The 27,814-nt window shown below is 37.1% G+C and overlaps 3 protein-coding genes across 5 annotated transcripts in view; 1 reads left to right on the plus strand and 2 right to left on the minus strand.

Moving 5' to 3' along the window:
- LOC139116695 (receptor-type tyrosine-protein phosphatase beta-like) overlaps positions 1–14,886 on the minus strand; it is a 45,366-nt gene extending 30,480 nt beyond the window's left edge. Inside the window, exon 1 of one of the 2 annotated variants that reach the window (XM_070679290.1) lies at positions 14,722–14,886. In XM_070679290.1, the coding sequence (XP_070535391.1) occupies positions 14,722–14,748 (27 nt within the window). In that variant the 5' untranslated portion in view covers positions 14,749–14,886. Of the gene's footprint in view, positions 1–3,810; positions 3,990–14,721 lie in introns of those variants that run through there. The other variant, XM_070679298.1, reaches the window with a different exon arrangement.
- On the plus strand, positions 6,611–13,716 carry LOC139116709 (uncharacterized). 2 transcript variants are annotated; one of them, XM_070679319.1, is made up of 7 exons: positions 7,020–7,154; positions 9,891–9,988; positions 10,403–10,550; positions 10,673–10,798; positions 11,230–11,349; positions 11,523–11,606; positions 13,166–13,716. In XM_070679319.1, the coding sequence occupies exons 2-7, from the start codon at positions 9,961–9,963 to the stop codon at positions 13,356–13,358; spliced, it is 699 nt and encodes a 232-aa protein (XP_070535420.1). In that variant the 5' UTR covers positions 7,020–7,154; positions 9,891–9,960; the 3' UTR covers positions 13,359–13,716. The 2 variants fall into 2 exon arrangements, with proteins under 2 accessions (XP_070535410.1, XP_070535420.1); XM_070679309.1 differs by lacking the exon at positions 9,891–9,988 and having other exon boundaries at positions 6,611–7,154.
- LOC139149346 (receptor-type tyrosine-protein phosphatase beta-like) overlaps positions 14,827–27,814 on the minus strand; it is a 47,766-nt gene continuing 34,778 nt past the window's right edge. Inside the window, exons 12-13 of the mRNA XM_070721068.1 lie at positions 21,268–21,543; positions 14,827–15,020 (exon numbers count right to left, since the gene is read on the minus strand). Of these exons, the coding sequence (XP_070577169.1) occupies positions 14,827–15,020; positions 21,268–21,543 (470 nt within the window). The remainder of the gene's footprint in view (positions 15,021–21,267; positions 21,544–27,814) is intronic.

Genomic DNA, 27,814 nt, shown 5'->3' on the forward strand with positions numbered 1-27,814 from the left:
CTGTAAATGATGTAATGCACCACCCAGATACTTAAGCTCATCAACAGGAAACTTGTCGTAAAGCAGTTCTATCATGATGCAGTGTCAACCAGTATGTTACATGTAATCTTCAGCACCATAGATGACATGAAAACACTGCACCCTATGGGACCAGCCATGAACGATGACAGGTGTCAGCAAATGATACAAATTTTCAATGCGTTTGTTTGTATGTTTTTGATACAACTGTACTTGTGCCTAAGTGCAATCCCATGAACTGACTGCAAACAACAAAATTTTGACCATAATCATAATGACGTTTCGAATTGTCATTTGTCTTATGCGCTCAGCTGTTTTATATATATATATATATACCAACGAAGGTCATGCATACCAGTGAAGGTCACACATACCCGCTGTCGTGTTAACCATGGTACCATGGTTTTTCATCGACAACCATGGTTAACCATGGTTGTCGATGATGTGACAATGGTGATTGACAATGGTCTGTAAAACTTGAGAAACCATTGCCAAATGGACCATGGTGACCATGGTCATGGCATGACCATTGCCAAAAATTGACCATGGTGACCATGTTTGACCATGTTCACAGCTAAATTGTGTGCCACCATTGCCAAAATAGACCATGTTGACCATGTTTGACCATGTTCACAGCTAAATTTTGTGCCACCCATTGCCAAAATTGACCATGGTAATCTGCTATGACCATGGTCATAGCAGATTTTTAAAATTTCTGTGAGTGATAACTTGACAATGGTGACCATGCTCGACCATGCTCAGGGCAGAATTATGACAACGGTGACCATGTTTCATCATTGTCATGATAACTGTATTATAGTCATTATAAAGTTTAATCATTGTAATAACAACCTTCTGTGACCCTTAGACTAAGGTTACCATGATGTTACCGGAATTTTCCATATTCATCATATTTGTTGTTTGACATAGCTTTTTCAACAAAATTTTTATACATTAGACACTTTATAGCTAAAGTTATACATGGATGATAAGATTACCAGAGAAAAAATTGCTTCATAATGACACCATTTCTTGGAGAACTTAATAGATGTTCAGTATTGTAATTAACAATTTATTTGCTTCAAATCCATAGGATAAGCGAAATTTTCCAGAAAAGAAGCCACTTGTGACTAAAGGCAGAAGATGTAATGTGAAAGTTCGTCAACTACACTGACGTTACTTTTATTAGTATTAATTGAATTGTTAGCTATTACTGTAAGGCTGATTTGCAATGAAGAGTATCACAATATTACTTAAAAACCCCATGACCAGAGAATTTGGTAGCCTTGTGACATATGTCATATATTACATTAATGAAGAACAGTTTTTCACTCATTTCCTCAACTGGAAATACAAGAGTGTCTATGGTATGATCAACCTTTATGATATGATGGCCTACATCACTCAATATAAAGCAGTCTGGATTAATTTCCAAGCTTTGTCCAATTGCATAAACCATGTTGGTGTCACTATTTAACAGGAAATATTCTATGCTGGCTATGTCACCATTTGTTTTGAGGATAATATGGTTTGTACGCCTTTTCATTCTACTGTAATCTTACAATAGAATTTCTGAGATCCTAGCTGTACTCTATGGACCTTCTTCAAGACTGTGATAGAAGATGCATTCGTTTTAGTCAAAATAAACTGCAGTTTTTGGTCATTCTGTAGGAATTTTGAATTGAGTATTCCACCAGCAACTAAACAGTTTTCAGCATTTTTCAGAGATTTCCAAGCCTTGCCCTTATTCTGCAGGGTCCTGAAATAAAACTGTGATTGTATATTAGACCAATTACCACAGTCAACTGCATTGATTTGGGCTTGTGCATCCTTTTTTACCAACAGTTGTCTTGTTACATCTCCTGATCCATGAACAGACTGGAGTAAACTAGCATTCCAATCCTCAAAACCAAAACAACTCCATCGAAGAGAGGACCCCACTGACGTACATAATAAACAAGGTGATATCCGATGTTATGCACATTTAAGCCACATGATCCACGACCATAAAGATTTTCAAAATCTCTATAGAAAACATCAAGATGTTTTTCAGCAAGATGTAAATCATCTAAACTCATATTATCTCGCAAAAGAATATGGATAGCTTCAGAAAGACAAGCAAAGTGTTTGAGATACTGTTGTGGTAGAATGCCATTCAAACATGGCAGGCTATAAAATAAAAGCCACGATTGAAGTTCGGTGGCTTAAAATGGTTGTAGTGTTTTTCTAGATCTCTCGGAAGTCTTTCAATATAGTCGGGGGGTTGAATATGCTGAAGTCTCTTTGATATTTCTTTAATGCGTTTTCCTACGAAAAATGGCTGTTTAGATTGTGTTGCGGAAAACCATTTATACATGAGGTTTTTAGTGACACCAAGCAAGACACCATGCATGTAATCAGGGACTAATCCAGTTACAAGATCCAATTCTGGATACAAGGCTAAACCATTTTGTCCACATATTCCATCAACTCTGTTGGACCGAGTTGCTACAGCTGCTGCACAAATCAGCCCTTCCGTTGTACGCATGTCTTCCCTTTGACCTGGTGGACGATATGGATAGCATCGAGCATGTCCTTTTCCTTGCTTTACAACGAGACCTTTTTCCTTACAGGTTATGCATCCAGATTCTCCATTATGCATGGTCATGTTCATCACATACGCTTTTGCTTGTAGGTCCATAGAACCGAGAATAATGGCAACCTTAACATTCTTTTGGCCCTTTACATCATGTGGATCAACCACTAGTCCATTGTTATATAAGTTTCCTATTTCCACACCAATGGCATTCATGTACTCTCTGAAAGGTGGCGCATTTTTTCCCTGCCAAATACCAGCCAATATCATATTATCACGAGAAAACCTGTGTCCTGGGGGTAGTTCATTTATCGCAAGAAAAACTGGCCACAGCTTCACACCTGTGGATGTATACAGCGGCACCCCATCAGTGTTGAAAATGGTGCTTATATTATTTTCTCCAAACAAAAATTGACCAGGTTGTGAAAGTTTGCGATAGAACTCTCCATCTGTAATGTCAGCTATTTTGTTTTGTTGCTGATTACTTCTTGTATGAAGTTTAGACTTTTCAATCAGGCTCCACACACCTTTTCTTTCCAATATGTTCTTTAACTGAGCACCAATATCAGCTATAATAAAGTAACATCTTGGTTGACGATTTGCTTTCATTTGGCTAGAATATGGGCCTTTGTAACGCAGCCCTTCACAGTCATTTTCATTACACTGGAAAATATCAGGATCACTCGGATACAGATGGTTGCAAAGTACACAGTAGTGTTGAACTGTGTAGTTTGTTTTACTTGCCATTTCCCATAGGTTGTCATACTTAATGTTTTTCAAAACTGGTGATTCTGGACAAATCATGTCCAAAAGCTTCAGTAGGTCCTTGGATGCAGAACCAGACAAAGTATGGCGGAAAATATAACTGAGAATACAAGTAAGTTGTACTTCTGTGTCAGTCAGTTCAGGTGCATCACATGTCAATGATTCATCTCCAGAACTGTCATTTGAATCTTCAGTATCATCATCAGATTCTGTCTCAATGTCACTCCAGGAATTGTCAGATGAAATATCAGATGATGCACATGTACTGTCAGTGGGCTCATCATTAGATAACAGAAAATTTTCATGAATGTCAGAAGCAGTAGTGTGGTCTTCTGTGATACAATTTACCTGCAAAGATTGCTCAGTATCATCAGAGGTAGTATCCATTTCATTGTTTGCACATGTGCTTAAAATAGGGCTGCCAACATTATCTATTCATGTTCATTTCTCACCATTTCACCATCAAAGAGTGGGCCAACACGTTGTTCACAGCTTCCGTGAGGATGTTTATCTGAATTTTTCGCTAAGGCTGCTCGTCTTCTCATAAGGGTGCGTTTTGGAATGGGAATGGTTGGGTCTGTCAAGTACAATTTCCTCACTGGTTTTACTGGACCTGTCAAAAGGGTAAGATGATAATAGTATAGTATTGATCTTGGCCTGTTAATTTCCCACATCCCTGCTGCGAATAAAAGATATATTATATCCTAAGACTGGTTGTTATATCCATCAACTTGATAAGTGATTGCATATGTGTGCCATGGTTGGTTTCCTTGTTGCAAAACAAAATGTGCTTGCCCGTGACAGCTTGAGTTAGATAAAACCTTACTTAAAATTGATAACAACATATCAAGGATATGTAAATAATATGAAATAAAGCATTAGCAATTTAAGGAGGTTGCATTCAGAGCAAACCTAACATTACTTGATGTGTGTAGGGTTTTGATTGTTTCAAGGTACTTCAGTTTGTTTTGACTGAACTGCAGGAGATAAAAAAACCCTTTAGCAGACTGGCAATGAAAAAGCAAACATTCTAGTGTGAATATTGCAAAACAGACTGATTTCATTTCCTGTTGTTTTCAAGATAGAAACAGAAATGACTTACTTTTCCATGAGCACTGACAAGATGAGACAAAATCCTTTCTCTCCGTGACAGTGTCCGCCCACAAATCTTGCACAGGTATTCCCTTTTTTGCCCTCTATCAAGTATTTCATAGCATGACTCTTTGTGTTCCATTTTATCTGTAAAAAAATCATATGGAGTGAGACACAAGCATGTGAAAGTGCAAAACAAAAAAATGTTCACATCATTATTGAAAGTGTTTGTCAATTATGTAAAAGGTTGCCTTGCAATTGTTCCGAGCAAAGAAATTTTTAATAGCATACCAACAAATAAAATCAAGTTACTCAAATTTTACGGTTGAGCTTACCAATTAGTGAACTCAAGATACAATGATTATACTTGAAATTAAAAGTGAAAGATTGGTCAGCCAAAACAGTAGTAGGCCCCTACATCCAGCAAAAATGAAAGCTATAACATAGAATTTTGCTGGTTTCCTTTTGTCAAGAAATAGAACAGGTACAGAATCATATTTAAGTGCTTGTATCTCATGAAGAGTCATCAGTTCTCACGAAAAATAAAAAAATAATACCACAAAATGTGGAAGTCTGACTGTCTCTGCTGCATATATTTTTTCCAGTAAAAATCCAGTGGGTGACCATGTCATTCATGGCATTAATAGACTGAAGGCGAATTACACTAAAATTTTTCTTTAACAAAATTAAATAATATCCAGAATGGTCTTTTTTTTAACAATAACATTTTGAAAAAAAATTAATACAATCATTTTTTTCACCCCCAAAGGCACTAGTACCGCCAACGTAAAACGATATCCAGGCTGCGGACAGTTCACAACATAGCCCAAATACTCAGGCAAAGTCCGGGCTACTGCATGTACTGCAGCTATTCGGAACAAAGCATATTTTGCAATGTTTGGAAACTCTGATGAATTGTTTTACCCCGAGTAGCGTTTAACGCGTTAGTAATTGCTACATGATAATATTTGCCCTACCATAACAACTGTCTTTTCGAATTCGGCCTGATTCAAAACAACACCGCAGATGTATACGGCATACACACGCATGAACCACTGGCGTCCGCCATTTTGATTCCGAAGCCGCGACATAAGAAAGATAAAAGCGTTTTGTCCTCGGGTAATTATTGTTTTCTCCTGACATTTAGTATCAAGTGTGAACAATTGAAGCACCTCCGAAAAGAGAATGGCTTGGAAACGTGAATGAAACATGGCTTCGAATCGCTAACTTTAACTGGGAAACGCAAGTCCGCTGAGTGATAGTACATACATTGTAGGTGTCTTCCGCCGTGCAACGTCATCGCGTATGTTGAATGCCACCTCCCCCACACAACAAATGGAGTAGCCTTGAACTACACCCCTACCAGTCGGACAATGCCAAACTTTCGGCTGGTAAAAGGATATTCCATGACTAATTGGGTATGCTACGATCAAGAATGATGTGCACAACTCTGAGTGCGTCTCACTACGATCAAGAATGTGCACAACTCAGAGTGCGTCTCAAAAGAAAAACGTTGCTCCCAAATTTTACCGCGCTCGTTTTTTGGAGTCTATGACTGACCTAACTTGTGTTGCCTTCTCAGTTCAATTATTTATGCATCGTCATAGCTTTCTGAAAATTCCTAAACTAGTATTCCACTGTCAGATCGCGAGGTTCATTTGACGAACAAAGTGGAAAATGTTCCGACGTAAACACGTACGTAATTATAATACATAACGCTGAATACACGAGTTCCTTGCACATAACATTCAACAAAGTCAAGGGTATAAAGTATTATGACCCATTGTTGATCGAATACTTACGGTGAGAGACTTACCTTCACAATCAAACGTCTTCGACCGCGACCCAGCCAGTGTGTATCACTGCGGACAATGTGTAGCGCTGTTAGATCAGCAGAATATTCGGCCGAGCAGGCTGCCAGTAGTAGGCCTACGCGAATTCACAAACTTGTATCCTCTTCGGTTCATCAGGTAAAAACGGCACATGAATGAGGTTGTCAATCGTATTACCCATACAAAATATATGTAGGGCAGGTACTTTTAAACTTTGCACGTTTGGCACAAACCTTTCCTACAGAGAAGATATGGACAGTGTGCGGTACCGCGTAGATAACATTAATTGTTGTCTACAGGGGTGAGGCCGTTCACGTATACCTAATAAGTCAAAGGTCGCGGACCTTTCCGCCTTCGAGCGCAAGACTATAAAAGTAATTAGTAAAGAGGTCACATATCAGTTTTATTTATTATTTATTTGAAACGTAAAATAGCGATTTTAATAAGATCTGATGAAGTGTTTGATGTTTTTAATATCGCGGAAAATTTCCTCCACACTGGACTTTTATTTGAAATTCAATATGGTCATGACACAGACCGACCTAAGCTCTCTTATCCTTGAACTATTTTGTGCAACAAGTGTAGGTAACAGTAGCAAATCACAGTGATACGGCAAGATTACTGGAAGAAAAAAATTGTCCTTGCTTCGCACTTGAAATCGTGAACGTTTTGCAGTTTGTAACTGTACCCGGCGATGATGAAATATGCAACAATTTCATGGGATGAGGAAGAAGAGTGCTCTGTCGTTTCTTTAGACGACATTAAGGAACCTCGGAAACCTCACTCACAGTATTCCATCGGCGACAAGGTCGACAAGGCAAGATGTCGAGGCTTTCCTGGATTGTATTCGGGCGTTATCTTAGAGCTTGGTGGTAAGTTATAAAGAATTGTTATAAGTCGATGAAGTTTGCAGTTGTGAAGTATTAGATCAAGTTGACATCGCAGTTTTCAAGAACAGAATTCAGGTGTATGTCAAAACTGTTTTTCAAGAAAGAGTCCTGTGGTGAACTGTGCAGTTTTCACAAAGATGTTGAAATTGCTCGGACAAGTTAATGAACACGCTAGTAGTAATAGATAACGAATAATCCTAATGCCATTACATAATGTATCGACAGGTGAAAAAATTCGTTTCATCTTTCGAAAATGTTTTCCAGCTACTCTCATGGTAGTTGAGCGCAAAAATGTTACAAAAGGAAGGTGCGACCGTTATGCGGGCAGTCCCTTTTCAGGGGGGGGGGGGGGGGGTTAAGTGAAGTTGCTTGATCTACTTCTAGCTTCAGTTTTAGGCCAAATAAAAATATGTGCTGTTCCGATTACCCGACCTACCCCAATTTTATCCCCCCGACCCTAGACTTTTTAGAGCTTCTTAAACCCGCAAGTATAAATAATTATATGAAAAAGCGCGAAACGCATGAAACTAATTTAGTTCGATTTTGATACTTTTTGATCTACATAAAATGTTGTTGAAACAATACCACATGTACATTTCCGTACGCTGATTTTGCATATGAAAGCCTATCAGTCAGTTGAGATTTACGTTCACAAAGTTCATTGCCCTAGCCCGATAAGGTTTCTGTGTCACATCATCTCTGCACGATCGAGAAAAGGAGACAAACTGAAGGTTTTGTGCATCATATGAATGTCCATAACACTGAAAATAATTCCGATAGCAAAATTGACACGAAAAATTGGACTTAATATTGGACTTTACTGTACAGAAACGTGCCCAGTGCAGACTGCATAAGCATTGAAGCAAGCTTTGGTGTCAATGGGCCCCGGTTTTTGAATTAAGTGAACAGACACTGACTCATTTTTTCAGAGCAAATAAACCCTAAAATTAACTGTCGGTGACAACCAACCTTTCTGTTTGTTATTTTCCCTGTTCTAAAATGACTGAAAAAGCAACTGGAGCAAATATGACATCGAGAAAAACTCAACTCCGCATTCAAGTCAAAACAAGGGATCTGACCCTCTAAGTTGTTCGTTTTAGCTCTACTGAGTCTGCGCACAAAACTACAAGACCAGCTAGGTCACTACAAAAACACAGCTCACTGGTTTGCAAAGGGCAATGTTGATCCATACTTACAGTGGTGAGGGATAATATACGCACAGTAAAAACGTGACAAACAAGCACATTATTTTTTTTCAGAAGCTACAAAACAATTTTTTTATAGCTACAATAGATTTTTTTCTTGGCTTGTGTAGTGCAGACAGTTCAGTAAAAAATGAAAAAATCCCTTGAAGGTACAATGGGAATGGCTGGCTGTTGTTAATTTTGATGTTTGAATGTACATTAAGCCCTATGAAAGCAAACTTACAGAATATGTGCAAACAAACATACAGAATATTTAAGCATGAGGGAATATGCTACAATTTTTAGGGATATTAAAGCTTATGAATATTAATGAGCCATCCGCCACTTTTGGAAGCCCTATACATTCACAACAGTGACACCCAAATTTGTTGACTTTTGAAAAAATCTTATAGAGGATGGTGTTTGGAGCCAGCAGCTTGGATTGTGTAAGCAAGTGATTTATGGCTTGTAGTATGTATATCACAAGTGACATCACTGCAACATTAAAACTTACATAAGATGTCCTTAAATGTTTCAGTTAAATCCCCCCAAAATTTTTAAATCCCCCTGAAAATTCCAGGAGCGGGGAGCAATCCCCCTTTGTATAGTATCCTAGATGAAACACTGCATTGATGACAGTAAATATTGTGTTGTGTCAGGTCTTACAAGTCAGACTTACCTGTGGATAAACAGTTCACTTTCCTTTCCTGTCAAAGAATTGTAATTGGCAGTCTAATAAACCACACACTTCAATTCTAATGACGAATATTTTACTTTAATGAATTGGTATTCAATTTGAGTGCATTTCATGAGGAAATTGTTCACTGGTAGTTTGTTTGAAAGCATACAAAATGCACATTGAGAAATAAAAAAAAAATGAAAAAAAAAATTTCCCTACTTACCTACCCTATTTTTGAAAACCATGTAATCGGAACAGCACAATTTTTTTTTGGCCTTATCATCTGTTTGAGAAGAATAATAATCATGCTGTGTATTAATATTAACTTACACGCTTGTTCGTAACAAACCTGGGGCAGCTGCCTTCGTCAATCGCAATACCAAATATGCAAGCTTGAAATCCCCACCCACAGGTGTAGAGGGCAATACAATGTCCCTGGGGATGATGGTGGGCTTTCCTATTCATATGTACAGTGCTTGTCATTTGAGTTTGAGGCTTGTATGGATGTAATTTTTATTGGAAATACTGAGGCTAGTCTTTATGGAAATGACAAAAACTACATGTGTATTGAACCGGAGTGTTGCTGAAGGATTGCTTTTTAGTTGTCACGGATGGCTTATTAGTTTTACCTGCTTCTCATTAACTCAAGGTCAACATCCAGTAACATTCACTGTCGCCCATTGCAAATTAGTTTGTAGGGGGAGTTGATGAACTGGTTTTGCAAAAAACTACATGCAAATGTCCCGTCGTGAATCCTACTGTTGCTGCCGATTGAAACTCCCTTTGTACATATGATCCACAAAACCAGTTGCTGTATCACCACCAATTTCGTTGTTTTCCGGGAACTATCAATAGACGGTGATTACTTTTGGTTGCCTTTCGACGGACAGAAGTTGTTCTCCCCAGAGTATTGCGTGTTCTTTCGATGGATTACTCCAAGGCAATATATGAAGGTATGACAATGAACCATTGGTTTATTAATTCTGTTCAGATGACATTCATGACTGCTAGTGTGTAATATTATGCACCATTAATTGGCATACAATGGCACTGTGCAGCACTTTGTTTGCAAAAAAAAAAAATGAACACATGTCATGCATCTTTGGATTTGTTGTATTTCGGTCGGGTGTTTGTGTTGATCTGTAAACCTTAGAATGTATTAAAGAAGAAATGTGTGTGTTGAATGATGAAACAAAACTTGAATGACAAGCGCTGTACATGGTGTCAAGTGTAATGTGAAATTCTTCTCTATCATGCTTTTTCACCCATGGACTATCAGAAAATGCCTGACACTAGGGATTTTCAGTAAATAGTTCACCATGTTGAAGATAACATTTAACAATGTCTATAACTTTTGTTTGCTGCAGAAGAGAGACAACAGTTGTGCAGAAACTTGGTGAAGCGCCCACATACCAGCAGTGCTTATTCTAAAAGCAGCCACCAATCACCAGAGCCACTTCTGAAAAAGGCCAGAGCAATGCTAAGCCCACGTTCAAGTAATACTAATGGCTCAAAGTGAGTTGCTTATTTTCTTATTTATAAGGAGACAATTTGTTAAATTTTATTTTTCAAGCCTTAAAATTTTTCTGATAAAAATATTAGTTCATTCATATATGTCAACTTTCACTCCTTTGTAGCTCTGTTGCAGTGGAACAAGGAGATACTGAGGAGCGAAATAACCAAGGTGTACAAGTACCAAATACTATGGCAAGCAAAAAAACTGCAGGGCAGAGTCAGCCTTTATTGTCCAGGAAAAAGGAAAGGTAAGCTTGCAAATAACCTTATCTAACACACTGACGTCTTTCTTACAGAAAAGGGATGCAGATTGTTTTTATTGGTGTGGTTTTCTGCATTACATAGATATTATAGCTTTGTCAATACCAGGTAATTTTGTGATGTCATTACTCAGATTATTACTGATAATGTATCTAATTATCCAGCATTATGACCTCAGATGTTTTCTACGTCTCCAACTTCCCTGGCATTGGCATTGCCATAACTAATAGCAATAATGTACCTCCCTCTGGCCGGTGACATTTGACTCAAGTAAACTTTGTGCTTGTACTTCCCTTCGCCTTGTGCATTATGTTGTACAATGTTTTCTTTTGTCAGCTATGGTACTGCAGAGGTATAGCATTGTGCTCATGAAATGTTGGAACATTTATAAATGCCAGCTTTCTCTCTGTCTATGTAGCTCTACTGCTGTGCCACAAGCTGATACTCGGGACGAAAATAACCAAAGTGTACCAAATGATACTCCAGGGGAAAAAACTGCAGGGCAGAAACAGTCTTTTTCATCCAGTCTAAATAACAGGTAAGTTTACAATTATCTTATCTAAGATTTATATGACCGCGCATTAACATACTTTCTGGAACTAGATTGTATTTAGCTAATCTTCTGAATTTTTCACAAGTGGATAAACGTTCACTCACTCATAGCGCATCAGACTGTGTTTTACCTTCTATTTCCTCGTTACTTTCTTACAGTATTGACCTAATGGAATTATCAAGTGATGAGTCCATCAATCAGGAAGATGCTATCGACAACACAAGCCTGCCTGGAACATACAGGTAAAGTTTCATAAAATGTGACTGTCAGACTTCCTATCATAAATAAATTCAATCACAAAGAAAACCAATTTTACTTTGCCACAATCTGCTTTTCCGTCTTTGCCTTGGTTACACTAAAAACTGTTTTCTATCAATAGGACTCTTGGGTCAAATATCAGCTTCTATATGATAGCTTTGTCAATACAAGTAAATTTTGTCATTTCTTACCCTCAGATTATTTCTGACGTTTTCTTTCCAACGTTGCAGTCCTAGTTGTTTTCTGACTTCTACAATTTCACTGACATTGCCAAAACTATAAAATAACAGCAATAATGCTGGCAGGGGTACATTATTGCCTTATTATAAGGCCTGTAAAAAATATAGTGTGCTCCCAAAGTTTCATCACATAGTCTATGTTTCCTGAAAACAGCTAATGATTTTCAATGAAACTGATTAGATTGATGTTAATAAGGTATACTTCAGGCCTAGGTAAGAAATATTAGCAAAGCGTACGGTCCATATCGTCAGGATGGAATTCTAGATAGCTAAGCTACGAAGTCCCACCTATGAGATGTAAAACACAGATAGTTGATGACAAAAGCTAGTTGTCAAGACGCAATTTTGACGATTTTTCCCGTCATACATGGCGTTTCAACATGGCGGCCTAGGATAACGTCGATGCGAAGGCAGCAGTCGTGGTAAGTTTTTACCGTTATTTTTATGTTTTGAAGTGAGAAATCGTGAAAAAATGTATCGCCTTCCGGGTCAAATATCATGGAAAATGCCCTCGTGAAGTATTTTTGTCGAACGTTTGGTATTTTTAGAGAAGATAGATGTTAATTGCGGACTGCTGTGGGTCTACCAGCAGATCTGTGCGATTTTGCAAATACTAATAGGAAATAGAGCAAACTTTGCATGAGTACCATTTAATAAGGTAGACCCTGCACATTCGGTAATCTCAAAGATCAGATGGTAGAAGTCGCATGTTGTATACGACCAAGTCAACGAGACTAATGAGTTGGTATAAAGCCTTGTACCATACCGTGTACCATACTTGTACTGATACGCACGTGGTTTTCTATGGATATCGCACAGATCTGCTTAGCAGACCCACAGCAGTCCGCAATTAACATCTATCTTCTCTAAAAATACCAAACGTTCGACAAAAATACTTCACGAGGGCATTTTCCATGATATTTGACCCGGAAGGCGATACATTTTTTCACGATTTCTCACTTCAAAAACTAAAAATAACAGTAAAAACTTACCACGACTGCTGCCTTCGCATCGACGTTATCCTTGGCCGCCATGTTGATACGCCATGTATGACGGGAAAAATCGTCAAAATTGCGTCTTGACAACCTAGCTTTTGTCATCAACTATCTGTGTTTTACATCTCATAGGTGGGACTTCATAGCTTAGCTATCTAGAATTCCATCCTGACGATATGGACCGTACGCTTTGCTAATATTTCTTACCTAGGCCTGTACTTGCCACATAAATAAACAAAACTATAGCAATATTTCAATGTTCAATCAAAGATTTTGTAATACATGTTTTCTTGTGATATTTACTTTCAGGGATGTGGAGCACAAAGATTGTGTATCAAAGGCAGAGTTTGACGAGAAGATGCAGATGATAGAGAGTGAGTTAATGAAGATTAAGAAAAGGATGAGAAAGGGCCATCTTTGCCAACAAGTCCCGGAGACAGTGCAAGTGAAGAGGAAATCACCCTTTACAATGGCCACTCTAAAGCCAGACTCATGGATATAGGCGAACACTCTTCCTCTCTTTTTGATCGTGTATTCAAATTGATGACCATGTTGTTTACGGATGATGAGATACTAAAGCACTCTGTATCAGGTAAAGCCCCTAACAGCAAAACAGGAGCAAAGCCAAAATTTGATCAGTCAAGGTATGGTATGCTCTTGCATGTAGTCCAAAAGACATCTCCAAAGCCAGTGTCACTCTCTGAAATTACCCATCGAATTCATGCAGTTCAAAAAAAAATTTCTAAACGGTTCGTCGAGAAAGGCAAACAGGCTTTGTAAATTCATAGAAGTGTTGTTCTTGTTGCTATTGTATCTGTATGATTAACATGATCTGCAATAAAAAGTTATAATTCATAGTTGATGATGATGATGTCTGTGTTGTGTTTTAAAAAATACAAGGAATTATCTGTCCATGAAACATTCTCTTTAGAGATACTGTTGATCGTTCAACATGCAACTGCAAAAGGTGTAAACTAGAGCTATTTTGATGAGATTTAAGGAGTGATATACAGAAGAATACCGGTATGTTACAAAGAGCTAAAAATTAACCTGACAATTTTAAAGGTGACAGCTGTTTAAAGGCTTCGGTGCTTACAAATGAAATTAATTTAACTGAAAACCATCAGGTATGTAACTGCCCAGCCATGCTTAAAATGGTCGAACATCCCTGTTTTGAAGGATTTTTAGGATTTTTTCTGGCCATGTTTGGCCATGGTTAACCATGGTTGTAACCATATCAAATCATGTTTGACCATGGTCACCACCCAGCTGAGAACATGATTGACCATGGTCTATCATGGTCGTGTCCCCTTTCTGATCCGTTTTCGACCATGTTTGATCATGGTCTACCATGATCATGCCCACTTTCTAATCTTCAACCATGTTTGACAATGTTCTAACATGATCATGCTGCTGCTTTCAACCATGTTTGACCATGGTCTAACATGATCATGCCCTACCTTAGGCCTGTCTTTAACCATGGTTGACATGGTCTAACATTGCCAATATCAACCATGGTCATCATGTTTTAGCTTGACCATGGTCACAGACGTGACCAATGTTTGACCATGGTCTGGCCGTGGTGCCATAGCCAAACTATGGTCAACCATGTTTAACCATGGTCAAGACCATGTTCAAACATGGTTATTGACCATGTCTAAACATGTTTCAACCATGTTTAACCATGTTTGAACCATGATACAGAAAGCGGGGATACTCATAGCTGTAAGTAGTTTGGTTACAGTGAAAATATAATTCATATTTTCACAAGTTAAAATATGGGTTCATATCAGTACCATATGACAATAGAAGAATGGCAATACAGTCATAGCATGTACTGGTATGATAAATGTAATGTTACTTACTTGTTCTTCTGATTTCAGAAACGGCATTACTCTCTACTCTTTCATCCTCAGCACCATCAACTCCACTGTAAGTGTACACACTGACAGTATACAAACGACCTGGTACTAAGTTATCAATGTCTGGCTTGTAGTTGGATGAGTGACATTGAATTCATGATCATTTTCACCAGACATACCACTTGAACATACCACTCTGTAGCCATCAACATCACCTGTTGCTGCAGTCCAGCTAACATCAAGTGAGGTATTAGGAGAAGCAGTTGACCTTTCAACTGTTACACTGCTAACATCATTGGGTGCTGAAATGTGAATTGAACCAGGTTTATTCAAAACATATTTTCTTAACAAATTTCAGGTAACATTACTTTCACTTCTTGTATTATTGTGTGCTTTCCTATCCAAGAAGCATTACTTTAAGATGAAGCTGTTGTGAAATGATTTTGCTGAAGTCCATGTAACATCACGTGAAATGCTAGGAGTAGCATTCGACCTTTCAACTGTAAGACTGCAAACATCATTGGGCTCTGAGCACTTAGTTGGTATTACCTAAGGTACTTGAACACAAATTTTCAGAGCAATCAAAAGAGCGGTTCTTGAGTTATTAATTATTGACCATTTTCACATTTTAAGCTCATTTGCATAATTTTGGCATATTGAACGCAAACTTCATTTGAACAACATCCCATCTATAGACCAGGATGCATCAGCACACAAAATACCAAGCTGAAAAGTGCAACGGTTTGCGAGTTTTTGATGTTGACGGATATACTTTGTGTAAACACACACATATATACATACACACATATACCGGTATACAGACGCCACCAACACCAGCTTAAATGATAACCTTAAATTGGTATACCAAATGTGAGCTAAAAATTAATAAGAGCACAACTTAAATCAAATATGGAAATACCTGAAAGACATGTACCGGTAGTACCAATAAGTGACTATCTACAATTAATGGACTTAACTTGGGAACAATTCTTTGAAATGATAACAATCTGTATGGGTTTTAAGAGGATTTAGATTGTGGAAGATTCAAAGATGTGCATGATAATTGCTCCACTGAACATCTTTTCCGTTAGTCTTTGTTTGTTAAATTTCAAAGAAGTTCACATGAGGAGATAAAGAAAAACTTCAATTTTGTAAAATACAGTGCTTTGTTTTATGGTGACAATTGAATAGCTTAATTAACTTTTCAAAGGAAAATTTGTTTGTTGAAAGAGTGGACTAAACACACTATTCAAATACCTGTGAAAACCTTTTGAGCCTTCTTGCAATGAGTTCCTATAATTGGGCACTGTATAAAATTTCCCAAGTAAATTTTGTGGATTTCCCAAGGAGTGTTGTTTTGTGGGTATGGGGCACCTTCCAAACATTGTAGCTTGTTACTCATTCAAGGGAGCTTTGTTCTTCATTTGTTATTTCTCTCTCTTATTTCTCTGTGGTTTCCTCATACCAAATATTTCCTTTTTTTGCTTAATTCAATTAAGTGTTGTTAGTTTTCTCAAGAAAGCACTTCTGCCTTTAAGCACGATGTGCCACGTTCCTTGCTTGTCTTTGGAATTATAGGATATGTCCTATTGAACAAATGTGAAGATATTTATTTCCAAAGCTATCTTGATAGCTTTTATTGAAGCATGTAAGCACCTGCTTACAATAGGCTTTTGTGGACCTGGGTGAAGTGTGACAAACCTACTGTTTTGTACCATGTAGATGCTTGGATGTGTAAACATGTCAGCAACAACTTCAGTGTCATGACATTGTGACACTGGAACAAGTCATCTATTAGTAACCTATATCACAATAATGGCTGATGAGAAAACGGTAATCTTCTCTAGATTGATCAAACTACAGAAAGATCAAAACTGATCACAGTGCCATTGAAGTTGCATGAATTCTGGCTAATAGATGAGTCATTCCACAGTAAAGTGCAACCACTTTGTGACAATAAGGTCAAAAATTAAATTTATTAATCTGAATCTAAAAGTTGAGTGGGTGGACAGTACTACAAGTGTGTCATCTAAAAATATTTTTTTTAAGATAAATAATTTCTTTGTTTAAGAAGGAGGGCAAATTGTCACGGCAACAGTAACGCGTGTAACATGGACAGACATGACATTGTATTGTATTTGATCACATGTATCCCATTATCATCCCTGTGCCAAGTTTGAAAGAAACCCATTAGTCTACAAGAACTAGAAACACACTTCAGAAGATGTTTTAATCTTAATATTATCAGAAGAGGAGGATATCTGATGCAACGTTATGGCAACTGGCAACGTATGTAACATATACAGACACTGGATTGGCTTTATACACAAAGTGTGTGTGTTCCATTCTGAATAATGTACTTGATTGATTTATATATGTATATGTCATGACGAAGTTAAATACCTCAGAATTATGATGTGAATTGTTATAAATTGGCTCTGTGGATAACCATATAGACAACAGAGGGAAGACCCCTGTATTGTCTATGGGATAACGTATGTAACATTGGACACACATCATCAGTTCTGTCCAATTCGTTCATAAACAATATGGGCATCTAAGGTGCATAAATAGTTGTAAAGAAAGCTTTCAGTAACTTTCTGATACAGATAGAATTGTCACACTAAAAAACAAATTAACATTATTCTATCCAGTATTTAATTAAACTACAATTACTTCCACGCGTGTAACACGGTAACGCGTGTAACAAAGAGGACACACATCCTGCCATCAGGTGCTCTCTGTAATGGTGGCCATCGGTTTATATTCAATTGCGCCATAAAACATGAACTTTAGGGCACCCTCAAATGACAAAATTTCAGCAATGTATACCAAAAGATTTTTTTTAAATCTTGATTTTGGAAATGAGTTAACACGTGTAACATGTGGACACACTCCTTCCAGAAATATTTTTAACTGCAAGAGAACCCAAGCTTCAATAAAGACAGAATAAAGAATGTTACATAGTGGAAGATTTCATTGTTAGTCAAATGTATGAGTGGTTTGTTGCAGCTTACAGCCTTCACTATATTTATTGTTCTCATATTATCAATTCGCATAGAGTTGGACAGACATTGTTACACGCGTTAGCAATATTTTTGGGCATAATATTTGGCCCTTTCCCTAGTGCTTTTTTTCTAAGAATAAATTTAGTTCGTAATTGCTTATAATACATTACTACTTTGCATTTGAAATCAATTCAAATAGTATAAATATTGTAAATATCCCTTCCTAATGTTACAGGGGTACAAATGTCACAAAATGGTGAGCAAATAGAGGCCATATTTACAAAGATAAAAATCTATAATTTTTGTTGAGCTGGACATACAGCTTTAATATTATTTTTTATATATGTTCGTATGTAGTACTTACTAAAAATAATATCATTCTGTGTGAATGCTGTTATCATTGAAAAGCTAGAGCTCCAAAATTGGGAATGTCAAATGTTGCGCTTTACTGTGGAAAGACTCAGTTCAGTTTTTTATATCATCTTATCATACATTGAGCCATATTCCTGTGCAACCCTATTGGAAAATATGCCCTAATATTTGTGTAACTGCCATATCATGCCCAGGTCCACTTTGTCCAAACATGGGCAAGCATTTCAGAACTAGCTTCATTTTGGTTACTACCTATGTTGATATCAGCAAATGTTCAATCCATAAACACAGCCAGCGAAACATGTGAACATCTCATTCTGATTATATGAGCAACAGTGAAGTTAGAGAATGTGTTATTTCTCAGGGTTTTCTACTGAAATCAAGTGTTGACTAAACATGTTACGATGATGTCTGCATTCATGAGAGATTTAAAGTGAACTGAATGTAAACCAGATTGAGTGCAATCATGTGATAGATTAGCCAAGCTGTCATCCATCACCCACTTTCAAGTACTCTGTCATTTCATCACGAAATCCTCAAAAAGTTAACCTGAAGGTATATTTCTTTCAATCGAACTTTTTTCTGATGATTGCATCTCCCTGCCTTTGTAACATAATTTGTGATAATTTAAATCATGCTGTTGTTCTTTTAACACCTCGATTTATGCCTCATTCTTTGTTGGTACATGTACACTGCGTTACAAGATCAATAGGTAAACAATTGAAGTCATTATGTATATCATTACACAACAGGATGCAACCATCTCTTTTCAAAAACATTTTTAAAATGGTGAAAACTGTTTGATATAGAATGTATTTCTTTCTCCAAATCTTACATCATATTTTTCACTACGTTGTCATTCAATAAAGTATACGATAAAACCTTTATGGCCCTGATAGGGGTTTTGCCGACTAAAGTCGTGATGCATGCAGGCCATCACACACTCGGACCCTTCCACGGTACAACCTCAGTCTGCAAAAAACATATCAGGGCCATCAAGATTAATACTGTTCGTAAAGTGACAGGTTCATAAAGGTGCAGGTGTAGCTATCTGGATTCAAAAGGTACGGTATGTTGTTGTTATCCCAGAGACATTAGTAATTTTGCACTTCACAAAGGACTTGCAACATACAAAATTGAACAATAAGTGGTTATCAATATCAGCATTTTGCTAAAATCAAGGACCAAATTTACCATTATGTGTCCTGTTCTTTGGGTACCAAATAGCTCCATGTTCACAAATTCAGCTTGAAAATAACTGTACAACTTGGTGCTGGCCATTTTACGGCACAAGTAAATTGAACTACCCCAGTATCTCATCATCGAACAGTAGCAACTACAGTTCCTTCAACTTAGGGTTTATAGAAGCACATCAAACTACCTATAGTAGTGGTCCTTGGACCTTCGAAGAGAATGACTAGTCCTTAGTCTGGGATCCTAGGACACCATAATTCAAAGATGCTGAAGAGTGTAATGAAAGCCTAAAAGTAATGACATACAACTGAGTAAAATGCACTCAGTCTGATACCTCACAAAGAGTGTTGTTTAAAGATTGTAAGTGCCTACATATCAATATTTGTGATCAATGTCAACTTTGAAGAACAAGTACTTAAATATAGTTGCGATAAATTACAGTAACCCCATATTTGATTTTGTCTTCAGAAAGGTAAGAAAATGCAGTACAAATCTCATGGTTTCTTCAGAATCGCTGAATCAAACATGTAAGCTAACAATAAGGATGTGTATACCAAATATCAAAGGTATCAGACAAGTAGTTTTTGAGAAACAAATTTTTTGACCAAAAATGGCAAAATCGTGCCAAAAATACAAAATTGCAGATTTCATCATAATTTCAATATATATCATATTTAGTTCATCTGTAGGAACCTGTATACCAAATAAAGCTATCAGACGAGTACTTTTCGAGAAATAATTTTTTTGACCATAAATTGCAAAAATTGCCCCCAAAATACAAATTGTAGATTTCATCATTATTTGAATATATCATATTTTGATAATTCCTATGAACCTGTATACCAAATATCAAAGCTGTCAGACAAGCGGTTTTGATGAAATAAATTTTTGACCAAAAATGACAAAAAAATTCCTTAAAAATACAAATTTGCATATTTCATCACAATTTGAACAAATCTAAGTTGGGTCATCCCTAGGGACCTGAATACCAAATATCAAAGCTGTCTGACCAGCAGTTATGAAGAAGATTTTGTACAGAACAATGCCTTTTTTGCGCTAATTTGCATTTTTATTAACAATATCAAAAATAAAAAATACCGCAATTATAAGGTGTCGCTCACATTTGATCAGAATTGGTACATACCAGTATAAGTACCAAAGATCAACAATAAATGTTGTTTCTATCTGTTCAGTGCAGGAAAATTCTATGTTGATGTTACAAACCAGAAAAACAACAAGAAATATTTAAACCAGAAAAACAAGAATGACAACAGTTGGACATGCTGCTACAGAGAAATAGATGTTTTGACCAAAAATGGGCAAAAATTGTCCTAAAAACACAAATATGAAATTTCACCACATTTTTTACAAACAGCTTCTCAGCTTGTCAAAAGATGATCTGCAACATTTTGTGAAATATATCAGCAATATAAATCACTAGGCCATATGTATGTTGTAGTTACAGCACGCAATCTTATTTGCGCTAGTGATATGGATGTACATTGTATCTTCAGACACCATCGAACTAAAAAAAATTATAAATCTGAAAATTTACTCAGAAAAGACATACATAGAGACTGATGACGGACACCGGACAGATACCCATCCCAATAGCTTTTATAGACTATAGTCTACAGTAGCTAATAAACTAGGCCAGAGAAAAGTTTTCATATTCCAAGAGTTTTAAAATGGACCCCCACAAGTGGTATATCAGAAAAGAATTGTGAAAGTTTGAGATTCTGAATATCTGTTCCCGAGGAGCGTTCTACATTGTACCTGAATATTGTGGTAACCTAAATTTGTGTTTTCTTTGCCAATGTTCATTTCAGAGCACTTTTTGCTTCAACTAGAGAAATAATCTGAACTGTCTGCAATACAAACATGCACCCATTTACACATAAGTCGACTTATGAAACAGAAGAGGTACATTTGGTAAAAGTAGAAGGAAAAGAGGAGATTAAGAAACAACACTTACTTGACCTTGTCAGTAAACTCTCTGCTTCACTTTGCTCCTGATCACTTATGACAAGCACAGTAATATTGTAGAGCCTTCCTGCTGTTAAACCAGTGACATTGTATGTTGATGTAGAAGTATCATCAACTATGATAGGACTCTCACTGTCACCAGATGGTTCCACCAATATTTTAAATGAATCAAATACACAATCTAACGCATTTGGAGCTGTCCACTCTATATAAATCCAAGTTGTTGATTTTTCGACTTCATTGACTGCTTGGACAGGTAAAGGTTCTGTCATAAAGGTAAAAATCAATTGAAATGCTACAATTACTGTCATTATATTTGGTACATCTCCTTAGTATGATCAACTTTGCACAGTCAGACTACAGATCTTTATTATACCAAATGTATAACACATAATACGACAGTAATAAACTAGTGTTTACCACAAAACATGAGAGCTCATTCAGTTGGTAATCTACAATGAAATAATAATCTCTGATGATACGGTCACTTTTTGATTATTCCAGAAAATATGTGGACAACATACATAGATAAACACATCAAGATAACTAGCAAATGACCGTTTGTTTAAAGTGTGAATGCATATGTATGTCAGTAACTTGAGTATTATGTACTGAGACATTAGACTCAAGACACAGATCTTGGTATTTGAACAAAAACTGTTGATAGTCATAACCATTAAAGCTCTGCATCTATATTTGATGAATGTCTTTGACTGATTTCAAATTTTTTATGCCAGACAACTGCATGTCTTTGTAATTTGCAAACAACAAACCATATTCATTTGCAATTTTTACACATATTCTTTAAATTCTCCCATCATAACCATGGTATGATCTTAAAGTATTGCTTTCAATGGTTAGACTGAACCTATTTGCAGGCAAATGGGATGGAAAAGATCAGTATTACAACAATATTACTTGGGGAGAATGGAAAAGTGAAATTGCAAGTTTCACGTTTTTCAAATTTGCTACCACTTTTCAACATTGGTCATACAATATCAAAGTGGAAGATATTCAGTGCTATGTGTTCCAATGGGTGACATATTATTTGTGAGATTCCAATGAGTGTATGCACCATGTAAACAATATTTGTATGGTGGAGGTAGCCATGCATGTTTGGATGGGATTGACGTTCAAAATAACTATCTTGTCAAAACTACTGCATACAGTTCCAGTTTGTGCCTGTAATACATAAGACACATCCTACAGTATGCATACATTTTTATGAATAAATTTATGAGAGTTAGGCAAAATTTACTGCTCATGATGCAAAAAAGGTTAACATAAAACAAGCGACCTAGCGGCCGATATAGCTCCACTGTGTTTATGTAGAGAATAACTATTTTTGACACATGTTGATAAAGAAGGTGGAAATCTTTGATAGCTCAATGCAGTGGCCAGAAAAAAGTGGCTAAAACAAGCTGCAAAAATACACAATTGAAGATTTCATCATACTTTGAATATATCACATCGGATCATCCCTAAGAACATGTCAACCAAAGCTATCTGATGAGTAGTTTTTTGAGAATAAAATTTTCTGACCAAAAATGGCAACAATTGCCCCCAAAAATAAAAATTTGCAGATTTCATCATAATTTCAAAAGATCAAATTAATGTAGTTCATCTATTGAAACCTGTATACCAAATTTCAAAGCTGTTAGACCAGTACTTTTGAGAAACACATTTTTTGACCAAAAATGGAAAAAATTGCCTTAAAAATGCAAATTCCATTTAAATAAACTGAAAGACACGTTTAAATTATTTTGTGCCAGACCTGCAAGACAAGTGAGAAAGAATGTTCTCATTAATACTTGCATCAAATACTTCCATCATAACTTTAAACTAAAAGGTATCTTTTTGTAATAAAATTTCTTGATCAGGCTATGTGCAAGAATGTTACTAGATGTGGACTGCTAATGGCACGAATTTCTACATTTGCATCCTAAAAACTGTGAAAGAAAGTTAAAATCAGTAAGAAAACAGTTAGGTTGTCCGTTCCTGCTGTTGTAAGATGTAATAGTCATCAACCTGCGCATTGAGAAAGTCTGTTTACTATGGATAGACAAAAATGTATATGGTCAATTTTTCTTCACGGTGCTCTTCACACAATGAAGAATGATTCCGATCCAAGCAGACTTAAGCTCAAAAACGGCAACCCTAAAATTCAGGAGTTTAAGAACCTAGCATTACCGCATGTTAAAATTAATTGAAATGCTATAATCAATTTTTACAGCTGAGAGATGACAGTGCTGCAGGAATAACTTTGATGTTACCTTTCAAAAAAACACAGAGTGTGGGTTGCTTATTATAAGTCGTAACACACAGCATTATCGGTTTTTGGAATAGTAATATGTGTCAGAAAATGCATCAACAATGTCCTCTTCAACAGGTTTGGTACATCAGAATAATGACAATATACTGTCTTTCAATGTTATAGAAATATCACTTCTCATGACAGATCTCTCTGAATTTGTGGACGTTTTACCAAAAAAATTGTTCAACATTCTGAAAGTGTAAACTACATGTACATCTGTGCCTTTCAAAATGATGACTACAAGCTTATAAAACTAGAAAGTACTTCTACAGAAGAATGCCTGCAAAAGTTAAGGAACCATGATCAAACTGAAAGTGAAGTCATTTCAACAGATTAATAGAGGATATAAATAGTTCCCTGTTGAGAAAAAAGAGCAGTTAAAGCAGAATACACACATCAATGCAATTGAAAATTTACATATGTTCTCACAGAACATAGCCACGCAGGTTGAGAAACCTTCCAATGAGAATCATAAGATACCTTTTATGCAGATTGCATCAGTAGTAAAGAAAGGTGGGCAACTGAGATAAATAAGAATTTTTACACCCATTTTATTCATTTATCTAAAGGGAGCGAAGGAAAAATTAACCATCCATGTAACTAAAGTGTGACCCTGACCTATATACGAACTCACGCGCAGCAGTGCATTGTCCTGAACTAAGCGGGGAAATTCCCTGCTGAGTCAGATCCTGGACTTGCGCAATACAGTAGCTGGGACATGTAGAAACTTGTTCTGTCTGACCTAAATACACAACATGTTTAAACATGTACGGGAAATTCCGTGTGAGTCATCACCATCAAACTAGCCTATATAAAGGAGCTTTTTTTTACCCCCCGTTGTCAGTCAGTCGCGGAGTCTAGCTGATGTGAATTTTTTCTACTGCATGACTGAGGTCTGAATTTCCGGTAGGTTTTTTCTGAACTCGGAGTTCCTATCGGTGCGAACTTGTTCACCTGATAGATAAAATTTTAGTAATTTCCTCTGAACTTAAAATGTGACGGAAGACCATTACTTCAAATAATATGAGACGTTTCAGATGAATGGTACTGATATCTAAAGTGTTCACTCTTTTATCTCTACGTACAAATGTAGTTCCTAAGTCGTTCTCTATTCTATTCCCACCAACAAAACATTCAATACTCATTTCCCCTCCCCGATCTTTATCGATACTTATGATAATATCACAAGTTGTTCTGTTATCTGTTTTCATAGCATAATATCCACCAAATCGTCAAATTCATCTCCAGTAGCTAACTTTACACATCTAATGAGAACTGTACCATGTTCAAGTATTTTCATATTATCAGTCATCTGTTGATTTACAGTCTGTAAAGTTAATTCAGATGCCTCATCACCGTCACTTTTCAAGCCCAGTTTCTTTAAAGTTGTGTCCCAAAATAATCTAACTGGAACTCCGCTAGCTGTATACGAGCAATAATTCTCCCCCTCGTTTATCCACCTTCTTAGTGTATTATCTGCCTTCATTATTGTATTAAGAGGACTAATTTAAGGTGAATCGGTATACCAAGAAGTGCAATGTATGGATTCGTAGGAGTAAGCCAACTACGAAAATCTAACAACTTATACTTGTTAACATTGCTATCAAATAAATCACATTCGGAGTTCCTGGTGGTTCAGCAACACCTCCTGCAATTTCACTATCCAATATATCTAAGATGTTACGCGGCACATTATAAGGCATGAATTTCTGACTAGCCGAATCCCATGTCAGAGCAAAAGGAGTAGGATCATTCGAAGCCTTTGTGGCGTCAATTACAGTTTCATCAATGTCTTTAAGTTCGGAAAATTCTACAGCATGTTCGTGGGGTGGCGCCGCGGCATTGGCTAAAACGAAATATTTTTCGCGGTCTTTATAACGAAGGACGTAATCCTTATTATGATTAGCAGCCATCTTAGTATTATTGTTAACTTTAACATCACTCAGATCTTCAAGCTCAAGATTTTGCATACGAATTGTACCTAGACCGAAGCCACTTGGATCAGACATACTCCGTAGGGACCTATATACAGTGAAATTAAAATAATACCTTGTAATATACACAACCATGGCTTCAGCAATAGGAATGACAGTTCTCGGTGCTGTATTAAATGCAACGGCATTCACAGGAGAAATATTATCGGACAAAAGCTTTCTGGGAATGGTGAGGCTCTTATTGAAGAGAAAGTTCGACATGATAAAGCATTAGAAAAATTTGAACATGATCGCAACGTCTGGTCAGAAAAAGATTACTACAGGCTGACTGGGAAAGAGAAAATCAAGCAAAGGATGCGCATGCTGCGGCAGAATTAAGAGATACAGATGCAGAAATCCTGGAAGAAGCAGAAGCGGTGCAAAGCAACTCTACGTCAAGTCCAGTTCAATTCTCAGATTATTATCAACCCAGCCCTGAGCAAAAGAAATATGAGATGATCTATATTGCTGGAGGATTAGTCGTGGGATGGTTTATGTTACACCGGTAGGGGGCTCCTTCGGAACGCTTCAGAACGACTACAGCAATTCAATACAAAAGCTAATTGGCCAGTTATTGAAATCGATCATGTTCCCATCCTGATCTGTTATCCAGATACGCATTGAATTCATGTAATCTCCCCCTTTTCTCAATGGCATAGAAATTGCTCCGTTTTTAAAATCGTAAGTAACCTTTTCACTTATTTCTCTCGTATCCCGGATGGGAAGTATTTGTAAACAGTTCGATACTTTCCCTGTATGTATCCTCCGGAGGCACCCGAACCAAATGAAACATAATTTCCAGTAACATCGACTACATCTGAATGAACTATATATTTAGTGACTGTTAAGAAATCCACTTTCTTCGGACTCATAGTACTTTTTATAACTGGGTTGTTCTCAGGTTTATCTGAAAAGCCGACGACGTTGGCGAAGCTACCTGTGGCATTGAAATAGACTTTAATATCTTTAGCCAAAGTTAGATAAACATGGTTTGTCGGCAGATGTTTTTCAAAATTAATTTTTTGCTTCAACCCGATTGCTTTGTTTAACGTATCGATATTGTAGTTACCTGGACGTATTGATTTAGTCTTCTTCGGTTGGTCACCTTCTTGATATTTTATTACATTATTCGTCGATGTTATGTTATGCCATGAATTATATAGTCCGCACTCTAGCAGTCTTATCTTCGTAAACTGTGTCGTGTCAATGCAAGGGTAAAATTAACAGTGACTGGTTCACCTGTTTGGCTTTCAATCCAATGATCATTGTTGTGCGCTGTATATATTACTAAGTATAAATGTTCGATGAATAATATTCCGAAGGTGCCCATTACGAAGTATAAGGTTCTGCAGGAATAATATTTTTCTGTTCAAGGAGATCTTTGGTTGCTACCGCGGCAGCAGTCGCACCGCCTAATTTTGCCAATCGAGTCAAATTTGGACGACTTGGATCGCCAACCTCTATTTTCAGAAATTTGCTGGAGATCATTAGATATCCCATCGCAAGTCCTGCGATTACAATACCATCGTACATTGTGTTTACAACTGTTTTAATATCCATGATTGCTGACTAGTATATAAAATAAAAAATAAAAATAAAAATATGGGGAGTTAATCCATCTCATACAATGTAGAGGAGCTGGGTCCTCCCTCCCCTCCCCCTCCCCTCCCGTCGGAACTGTTCTGGAGGGAGCCGCTACTGGCTCTGTTTTTTCCGCTTTCTGGGGAGGATCTTTCCGATCTGGACTCGATCGATTAACGGGACAAATATGCCGAGCACGCCCCCAATATAGCCCTAATGCAGTCAATGAAACTCCCACAATTCCTAAAACAAGATAACATTTATTATACCAGCGTGAATTATTATCACACTGTTCTTTCATTGTAGGCGGTAGGTCTGCTTCAGTCGCTACCGCATCGCTATCCCCCCCCTCCCTCTCCATTGCTTTTAGTTTCTTCTCCCTGTTTTGCCTGTTCCATTCCGCTAATTTCTTGCCCGCAGCAACTCTCCCTGGATGCTTCGTCGGTAACGTCATTTCTCTATGTTGCGCTGTGTCGGAGGTGCCGGTGTAGGTGTTAGGATCGTCCCTGACGGAGTCCCTGGCGGAGCCGTTTGCTGAGTAGTCGAAGTTGAATCCATTTATTTCAGGTACTATATTAAACCCGATTTTTTTAAAATTTAAATGTTTACCCGTAATTAAACCGGTGGAAATTAGAGCAATCAGGGGCCCCCACGTGTACCCTATCCGT

Source organism: Ptychodera flava, chromosome 2 (assembly GCF_041260155.1).
Source record: "Ptychodera flava strain L36383 chromosome 2, AS_Pfla_20210202, whole genome shotgun sequence".
Taxonomy (NCBI): Eukaryota; Metazoa; Hemichordata; class Enteropneusta; family Ptychoderidae; genus Ptychodera; species Ptychodera flava.